Raw genomic sequence first — 9665 nt, forward strand, 5'->3', positions numbered from 1 at the left:
ATAGTACCTTTTGTGTATCATATGTATCACTGGCATGATGTTGACCTTGAGCATTCCGCCAGCAGTAAAATCACAAGAGAAACGACAGACAATATCTCAGTACTGCTTGCAGTAACAGTTCTGTAACGAATGCCACACTACATTTCGCTTTGCAAACACGAATTCTTGACAGAAGTTACACATTCTACTCCGGTATATAGAAACAGAGAGAAAGGGCAAAAAAATGGACACCCCTTGCATCAGCAGTTACAATCTTTCTTTGTATACGACATAGTTTGTTGTTTGACGCCTCTTATATGGATTTAACACAAGTGCAGCTGTTTATACTAGTATAACGAATCCTGCTCAACTGGTTAGGTCAAAACTAATTTACAGTTCAATTGAACGATTTTACATGCCATCAGTAAACAGCCCACCCCATTCTTCTTCTCTACTAGCCTTTACCCGGGACTACCACCAAAGAAAGAAAAGATTGAACAGGAAGACACTTCCTATGGAGGAGCTCTGCGTCTCTCTCACTGGGGAGGCGGGAGGGCGAGAGCCGGCGGCGAAGAAGGGGGCGATTTCGAGAAGATCCTCGTGTAGAGCACCGTGTTCCAGACGTCGGGCACGCCGGGAAGGCACCAGTGGATGCAGTCGGCAAACTTCTCAGGGTCGTTCTTCTGCTTCGGGGTCAGCAGGTAGCCCCGCCGGACGGAGTAGACGGACGTGTGGGCGTCCTTCCGGTAGTCCGACATCCTGGTGATGTCGATGAGCGTGACCGGCACTTTCTTCATGGACCTGGCCGTGCTCGCCACCATGTCGTACAACCGCATGTCGTGGTTGAGGTCCAGGGGCTCCGTGTAGTTGAGCACCGGGAGCGTCTCCTTCGCGCATTTGATCCCGTGGGGGTTTCCCCATTTATCTGGGCTGAAGCATCACAAGAGAATTTTTTGTTAGTGATGCATAAGGAAATGTGTGTGCCATCATCATGCTGATCTATCTATGATTCAAAACCTGATACGGTTAGCACAAACGAAAGATAAAAATATTAACAAAAAAAAGACGTGACAATTTTGGGTCTGGTGGTGGGCCGCGCTTAGGCCCTGTTTGTTTCATAAGTCCTAGGACTTTTTTAAGTCCCAACTTATAAGTCCCGAGTCCCTACCTGTTTGTTTACAGGATTTATCATGGGCTAGAGGTTATTAAATGACATGCTAAAAGACCCAAATCACCACTATAATCCCTATAAGTTCCTCCCTGAGAGTCTTTTTTGATGAGTCCCAAATCACCACTTTAAGTCCCTATAAGTCCCTCCTGTTTGGTTTAGATGGGACTTATAGGGACTTTTTTAAGTCCCTAAACCAATAAGTCCCTGGAAACAAACACCCTCTTAATCTCTTCGGGGCCTGCAAGCGCGGTGGGCCTCCAAGTCGAGTCGGTAACTGAAACCGTCTTCTTCCCAGGGTCGGACCGGATGTAATCGATTTAGATACCCACCTCTCCCTCCCGGCCCCCCACGAAAAAACCCACCTGCTTCTAAACCCCAGCCATGGCTGCCGCCGCCGCTGCCAAATCAGATGATGAGGACAACTACGAGGAGTACGTCCCCGTCGCCAAGTGCAGGGCCATGGAGGCTGATCGCTTCCGCCACCAGCGCCTTCCCAAGCCCGCCGTCCCCTCCCTCCCACCGCCTCCGCCCCCACCGACCAACAACTCCGCCCCCGGCCCCGCCGCCAAGCCCAGCCTCCTCGTCACGTCCACACTGCGCAAGCGCACCGCCCCGGAGATCACCCCCACCGAGCGGTTGATACAGGAGGAGCAGAAGATTGCCGAGGAGGCCTCCTACCGCACGACCCTCAAGCCCGTGGGGGAGATCGCCAAGGACATCACCTACACTGAGCCGCTCCGCACCGGCTGGAAGCCGCCGCTGTGGCTCCGCCGCATGCCGCGCCAAAAGGCCGACGAGCTCCGCCGCAAGTGGCATATCCTCGTCGAGGGCGAGGAGGTCCCGCCGCCGGCCCGCAACTTCTGGGACCTCCGGTTCCCCGAGCCCATCTCCCGCATGCTCCGGGAGAAGGGCATCGTGCAGCCCACGCCCATCCAGGTGCAGGGGCTCCCAGTCGCGCTCTCCGGGCGCGACATGATCGGCTTCGCCTTCACCGGCTCTGGGAAGACGCTGGTGTTCGTGCTGCCGCTCATCATGGTGGCGCTGCAGGAGGAGATGCTGATGCCGATTGTGCCTGGGGAGGGGCCCTTCGGGATGATCATTTGCCCATCACGGGAGCTGGCCAAGCAGACGTATGATGTTATCGATATGTTCCTCTCTCCCCTCAAGCAGGCCGGGTTCCCAGAAATACGACCCTTGCTCTGCATTGGGGGTGTAGACATGAGGACGCAGCTCGACGTGGTGAGGAAGGGTGTGCATATTGTGGTCGCCACGCCTGGACGGCTCAAGGATCTTCTCGCCAAAAAGATGAACCTTGACAATTGCAGGTATGTATTGGATATTGTGATCAATGTGGTGTTTTCATATCTTGACCATAGCCTTGTTTGAAGACGGAGGAGTAATATGAAAGCAACATCAGGATATGCTTCTAAAGAAGAACCCTGTTTTCTAATAAGCTCAAGAAAATACACTTACTGTCTTTTTCTGATCTTCACGAAAAACGCGGGATACATTAGTGTGGGTGGGCCAGTGAGTGTATTTCTAAAAACTTAAGAGCGCGGTAATTGGCGTGTCTATAATTATCGAATGAATGTGATGTACACTAATACGTCAGAGTAGGGGTGACTTCCAGAAGATACGGCTGATGGGGAGGGATGTAGGAGGAATATGAGACCATAGCCTGGGTAGAAAATAATTCAGATTAGATTAAGACTTTGTTTTTCCTCTTGGTTAATGCCAAAGTTTACAATAGGCAGTGTTATATTGCAGGCCCTCCTATTGAACACCAGCAACCTCCGAGATCAGTCTAAATGAAAAATTGCTACCATAGACTGGGTACAAAGATTTTAGATGAGATAACGACAGTTTCAGTGTTCTTCTTAGTTAATGCCAACGATTACAGTAGGCATCGTTATATAGACAGAGCAATGTAGATGTAAACTTGTCTATATATTACACAACTAATCCCCATCATTGGGAAGTAATCAAACTCTGTAGGAAAATAGATAGATTGGTTTGGTAGAACCATTCTGATCCTAGATGCTGACCCACTGCTGCAGTACCAAGATATATATATATACTCCCTCTGTCCCAAATTACTCGTCGCAGAAATGGATGTATCTAAAACTAAAATACATCTAGGTACATCCATACCTGCGACAAGTAATTCGGGACGGAGGGAGTATTAAATACCCCCCCCCCCCCCCCACCCATTACCTAGGAGATAACCACTTCTTTTAAATGCAAGTAGAACCTCTCAGTGCCTTTAGAAAGCAGTGCGTACAGTTTTCAAATTTCTTAATAGCTCTTTCTTGATTTGCACAGGTATGTAACATTAGATGAAGCTGACAGGCTTGTTGATCTTGGGTTTGAGGATGACATTCGGGAGGTTCTTAACCATTTCAAGGTAAAAGATAATTTCAAGGCACCAAGGCAAACCCTTCTTTTTTCTGCCACTATGCCGAAGAAGATTCAGAACTTCGCAATGAGCGCCCTCGTGAAGCCAGTTGTTGTCAATGTCGGAAGAGCTGGAGCAGCAAATCTTGATGTCATTCAAGAAGTTGAGTATGTCAAGGAAGATGCCAGAATTATATACCTCCTTGAGTGCCTTCAAAAGACTCCACCTCCAGCTCTTATATTTTGTGAAAACAAAGCTGATGTTGACTACATCCATGAGTATCTTCTTCTAAAGGGTGTTGAAGCAGTTGCAATCCATGGAGGAAAAGATCAGGAGGAAAGACAGAGTGCGATTGAGTTCTTCAAGAATGGAAAGAAGGATGTTTTGGTAGCTACTGATGTTGCCTCAAAGGGTCTTGATTTCCCTGATATCCAGCATGTGATTAACTATGATATGCCTGCCGAGATAGAGAACTATGTCCACAGGATTGGTCGAACTGGCCGATGTGGGAAAACTGGAATAGCAACTACATTCATCAACAAGAACCAGACAGAGACTACGCTTCTTGACCTGAAGCATCTGCTCAAGGAAGCGAAGCAAAGAATACCACCAGTGCTCGCTGAGCTCGTTGACCCACTGGAGGATGCTGAGGCTATCGCAAAGGCGAGTGGTGTAAAGGGATGTGCGTCATGTGGTGGCCTTGGGCACCGTATTGCTGACTGTCCTAAGCTGGAGCACCAGAGGTCCGCAGCGATGGCTGGTTCCAGAAGAGATTACTACGGTGGTGGAGGTTACCGAGGAGAAATATGATTGCCTCATGTTACTGTGTGTAATGCTGTTTCAAGAGCTAAAATGCTGCAAAGTAAGATACACCATACCTTACCTTACATGTGTAGACATCAATAAACAATGAGATGACAATCCAGATACAGTAGGGAACTCCTTTTTTCTTTTCTGGAGGGTATTCACAAGTCAAAACCTAGTAATGCATGTTGCTTGTTGTGGTGCACAAGGTGCCACCCACTTCCATCACACCCTGTACCACACACCCATGTGAAACAGCCCGCCTTTTGTTGTTGTACCAAATGATGCTTTTTAATCTTCTATTTGGTAGCCGGGCCCAGAAAGAAATTTGTAGGGATCTTTAAAGGCATACTATGGGCGTTCCTTTCCCTTTATTTAATGGTTTCAGTTAGCATGTGAATCATACAACCCTCCAGAGGTACACAAGACATTTCAAACTGAACTTTCAAATCCATCTGGTTCATTACTAAGGTTTGGAAATTCTAGTAAATATTAAGTGCCGATACCAAGCGTATAACACCGTACGGAGGTTTCAAAGGTCCAGTGTGAAATTGACTTGCCAGTTGCCATGCTCACTATAAGAGTCAGAAATTAGGCCAGTTTGTGGGTCATGAGCAGACCGAACAGATGAGCTCCATTTGACCACATCTTCTGATGGACAATGACATTGTGACCTTCACACTAGAAAGAGGGTAGCTTGCTTCTCTAGAACGCGACTGGGACTTAATGAACATTTTTAATTATTAAGCTTAGGTTTGGTGTCCTATTGCACAGACAGTGGTCCAAAGCAATGAAGATTGTTGCATTGTTGTAAAATTGCTCTAGGACCTAAACAACTTATCGGGGACCTTAATGAACCACCATTACTCATATGGCAGGAAAAAATCATCACAAATGCAACTTTTAATCACCTGATGTGAATAGGAGAAATTGTCATGAAGAAGACGGATGTCCGCGCCGGATCGATATTCTCATTCAGCCAGTCCGACCATGTTTTAAGCACCCGGCCATATGCCTCTATCCTCGGCACCTCGTCGTGCTCTGACCAAGACCTTGAATCTGGCCTCCTGCAGAAATTCAAACAGAACAGCTACCTTTAGCATGCAGTTCAAGCAGATACAATAGTGTGGTTAAAATGTTTACAGAGATGGTCGACGGACTGACCGAACTTTGATGTCGGCGGTGTTCATCCACCAGATGTAGGTGTCGAAGATGAGGTAGTCCACACCCCTCCAATACTGGGCGTGTCCCTCGATCCTCTCAGGCCGTATGATCCGGTGCTCGATGCTGTGGATATTGGGGTCGTCAGAGTTGGACTCGACAAGGAATGGCGCCCAGTAGAACTCGAGCGTGGCGCGGTACTCCTTGGCGTGGAAGATGGTGTTTGATCCCCGTTTGACCACCTTCTTCCTCCCCTTGCTCAAGATGGACTGCACCATGCACACCAGCGAGTAAAACTGGTTCCTGTTGAGCGAGTCCCCCACGAACATGAGCCGCTTCCCCCTCATCCTCTCCATGAACCTCCTGGCGTCGAACCTGATCGAATCCATCCACGATTCACCAACCAAACCATCTAATTGATCAGCCATGAAATATCTCTGAAGGAGGTGTTTGTTGCAGATCTGACGAAGAGGGGAAAATGAAAGAAACGAAGCGATCGAGAGTCAAGCATACGTGGGGAGGGAGCAGTTGTTGGGCTGCCATTGCCAGTACTGCCATAAATCGTCGTTGCGGCCGTTGGCGAGGCAGGTGAGCTGCTTGGTGAGGAAGTTGCACTCTTTCTCCCGGTAGAGGGGGAGGGATTCGTTGTCGAAGACCCAGCGGCCGTGGGCGAGGTCGCAGGTGGGCGGGGGCAGCTTGATGGGGGGGAGGCCGGAGACGTTGTAGATGTCGGCGTCCGGGTAGAGGTAGTCGTCGATGGAGAGCTCCGCGATGGTGCGCGCGTCCTCGCCGTACATGATGAGCGCGAGGAGGGTGATGGCGCAGGCGAGCGTGGTGACCGGGGAGCGGCGGGCCGCGGCGAAGAGGGGCCTGCTGGTGGAGGCGAGGGAGTCCAGCCCCAGGGGGTGGCGCGGGCGCGGCTTGGTGGCCGCCGGGGCGGAGGGAGGCGGCGGGGCGGTGGAGGGCGAGTTGGATGCGGGCGGCATGGCGGCGGCTTGTGGTGTGACCGCCGCCGGCGACGCGCGGGGGCGCTGTGGCTGGTTCGTTGGTGGGTGGGTGTCGGCAGCGAGGAAGAGGGGATCTGGGGGTGGTGATGGTGGAGCGAGAACGGGGAGGTGCCCTGCCTAGCTCCGACGACTCCGGCAAGGAGGTGCTGGTGTCCTGATTTGTAGGGTGCTTGTCGGCGTCCGGCCCTGTGGCGTCGGTCAAGATCTATCCGCCGCCCCCCACCACCACACCACCACCTCTTCACGCTGACAGTAGAAAAACTGAAGAAGCGGCTTTCGTCAACTAGACTAGCGTGTTCAGACTTTGGAAGATTCCAATTCATACACAAATTTACAGAGCCCATTTCACGTGCCGAGAACAAAACGGACGAAACCTCATTTTCCCATCCATTTTTCGTGTATTGTCTCTTCTCTCTCTTTTTTTTCGAGTAACTGTATTATCTCTTTAGAGCATCTGCAATGGGAAACAAAAGAAAGAAGGAAAAAAAAATCCAAACTGACTCCTCGGATTGTTTTCATATGTTCATGAACCCTCGTATAGGCTCATATCCGGATGTTTTGGGCAGTCGCCCTGTATGATTTGGCGCACCACGGATCGCTGTCTTTTTGTTTTTTCTCTATCTGTCCCTATCAATGATATGTATGTGACCATGTATATAGGGATGCAGCTGATGGCATGGTTTATGCATGCACAAATAAGAGCTTGAAGCAAACACATCCGCGGTCATATAGGGGAGGTGTCAAATTTTCACAGTCCAGTTGCAGATGCTCTTATTCCTTCAAGATCATGTATTTGTTTTACCAAGTCATGCAAAAACGCCCTTTGTAAATATTCTCTGTCCAGAAACTATGTAGGAAACCATTATATCATTCAATCATTGTTATTTTCTTTCCTATGCTTTTTTAGTTCATGCAATTCAAAACACTAAGAAATGTCATGAATAGCCATATCATAATAGAGACGAAGCCTCCAAAACATACTAGCATACTGAACTTAAAGTCTGCACCGCTAAGTAGAATAGAACCAAGTTTGACAATCAGGCAATTTTGTCATATTGTGTTTATTTTCAAATAGCAACAACTTGGTCTTGTCCTTCTCTTTCAAAGTAACACCTACAGTTGAATATTGTGTCATGAGAATAATTAGTTCTACTCGAGAGTCTTGGGTGGCATCTACATAGTGAATTGTGGAAATTAAGCCAATTCAACAAAAGGTCAATCAACAAGCCATGGTCAACAAGTTAAAGATGAGACGAGTTAAAAAAAACAAAGTCAAAGGAAGGCCAAATATGACAGCAGTCCATTGGAGAGTAAGATCCAAGTGGAGAAGTCCACTACAGTGGAGCGTTGAGAGGGTTTGGTCCACTATGAGGTATGACACCCCCCCCCCCCTCACAATCCACCATGAATCCATGAGCCAAATTTGACCAATATGGCCCCACCCCTACCTACTATCACCAAAAATTTGGGCAAATTATGTTTTCATTACTGAGTAGTGGTCCAAACATGACCCATAAAAGATTACACACCTCAGAAATATAACAGGGCATACAAAAATGAAAAATAGAAAATAGATACCACCCTGGTACATGAAGTGGTAAGTTGTCCCCAAGGAAAACACCACACGAAGAATAACGTCTTCTGGGGATGCTACGCCATAGCTGAGGTAGCACACGCTCCCCAAATGTCGCTTTGCTTCCGCCAAGGAGGAGTCACCATGGCCGAGCTCGCACACCGGCCGCCACCAGCAAGTGAAGAGGAACACTAGGGAAAGGGCCTCCAGTTGATCTCACAACATGGGATCTGGAGGTTGAGACTGAAGAACTGATGGATGATTTTGGTGCACATGCTTCGGCATTAAAATAACGCCCCTGGCCAGGTTGACAACTCCAATCATTGGCTGAGCAATGCCTCTACCAAAATCTGATGGTTGTTGAACCCCCAGACCGCCTAGCGGACCTCTGTAGGATCAAGAAGATAGGTCTAGAGGGGGTGAATAGACTCTTAAGCAACCAAAGGTGCCGTTTTTTAGTTTCCTCGAAGTTTAAGCAGATTTTGGCACTAGTTAAGATACAACCAATATTTTGTACGCATGCATATCTAGAGATAGAGCAGCGGAAATAATACAACATGCAAGTGTACGGAAAGTAAAGGGGTAGAGATGGGAAGATCAAACGCAATGAAGACACAGTGATTTTTGGCGTGGTTCCGATAGGTGGTGCTATTATACGTCCACATTGATGGAGACTTCAACCCATGGAGGGTAATGGCTGCGCGAGTCCACGGAGGGCTCCACTCATGAAGGGTCCACGAAAAAGCAACCTTGTCTATTCCATCATGGCTTACGTACACGAATGACTAGCCTCACTCAGGGTAGATGTTCATGAAGTAGGCGATCTCCTCGCCCTTACAAACTCCTTGGTTCAACTCCACATGATCTTGAAGGCTCCCAAGTGACACCTGACCAATCTAGGAGACACCACTCTCCAAAAGTTAATAGATGATGTGTTGATGATGAACTCCTTGCTCTTGGGCTTCAAAAGTTAGTCTCCTCAACACTCAATCACTCCCTCACATATTTGGCTTGGGTAGGAGAAGGATTGGAGTGGAAAGCAACTTGGGGAGGCTAGAAATCAAGGTTCAAATGGTTGGATTGGAATGCCTTGATCTCAACACATGAGCAGGTGGTTATCTCTCAGAAAATGAAGGGTGAAAGTGTAGTTTCGTCCTGATGGCACTCTCTTGGAGAAAGTGGGGGTGGAGGGGTATAAATAGTCTTCACCCAAAATCCAACTGTTACAACCTTTTAACTCAACTCGGTGACACCGAACCAAAAACTCGGTGAGACTGACCTGTATAAAAGATTTGAACGTTGGGCTTTTCGGTGGGACCAAACAAAGAATCTCGGACGGACCGATATGTGATGACCTAAGTGAGACTGCGCTTCGGTAATTCCGATAGGTTCAACTTGGTAATTTCGAAGCGAATCAATTTGGTTACAAAAACTTGGTCAGTGCAAATCGGTGGGACCGGTCGTCATCTCGGTGAGACCAAAGTTCTAGGGTTTGGCTTTGGCACTGTCTAGGATCAACTTGATGGGTCCGGGTGTATGAAATTCGGTGAGACCGAGTTGGGCTTTTAGGGTTTG

The 9665-nt window shown here is 48.4% G+C and overlaps 2 protein-coding genes across 2 annotated transcripts; one reads left to right on the top strand and one right to left on the bottom strand.

Moving 5' to 3' along the window:
• Window positions 1-239: 239 nt before the first annotated feature.
• LOC109747768 (xylan O-acetyltransferase 4) lies at window positions 240-6810 on the bottom strand. The gene is made up of 4 exons (XM_020306798.4): window positions 6024-6810; window positions 5514-5885; window positions 5261-5416; window positions 240-909 (listed from the first exon to the last, which is right to left on the bottom strand). Exons 1-4 carry the CDS (start codon window positions 6494-6496, stop codon window positions 516-518), a joined length of 1395 nt encoding a protein of 464 aa, XP_020162387.1. The 5' UTR covers window positions 6497-6810; the 3' UTR covers window positions 240-515.
• Window positions 1390-4638, top strand: LOC109747769 (DEAD-box ATP-dependent RNA helicase 35A). Its single transcript, XM_020306799.3, has 2 exons — window positions 1390-2475; window positions 3473-4638. Exons 1-2 carry the CDS (start codon window positions 1532-1534, stop codon window positions 4353-4355), a joined length of 1827 nt encoding a protein of 608 aa, XP_020162388.1. The 5' UTR covers window positions 1390-1531; the 3' UTR covers window positions 4356-4638.
• Window positions 6811-9665: the final 2855 nt, after the last annotated feature.

This window comes from Aegilops tauschii, chromosome 5 (genome assembly GCF_002575655.3).
Source record: "Aegilops tauschii subsp. strangulata cultivar AL8/78 chromosome 5, Aet v6.0, whole genome shotgun sequence".
In the NCBI taxonomy this organism is placed as follows: Eukaryota; Viridiplantae; Streptophyta; class Magnoliopsida; order Poales; family Poaceae; genus Aegilops; species Aegilops tauschii.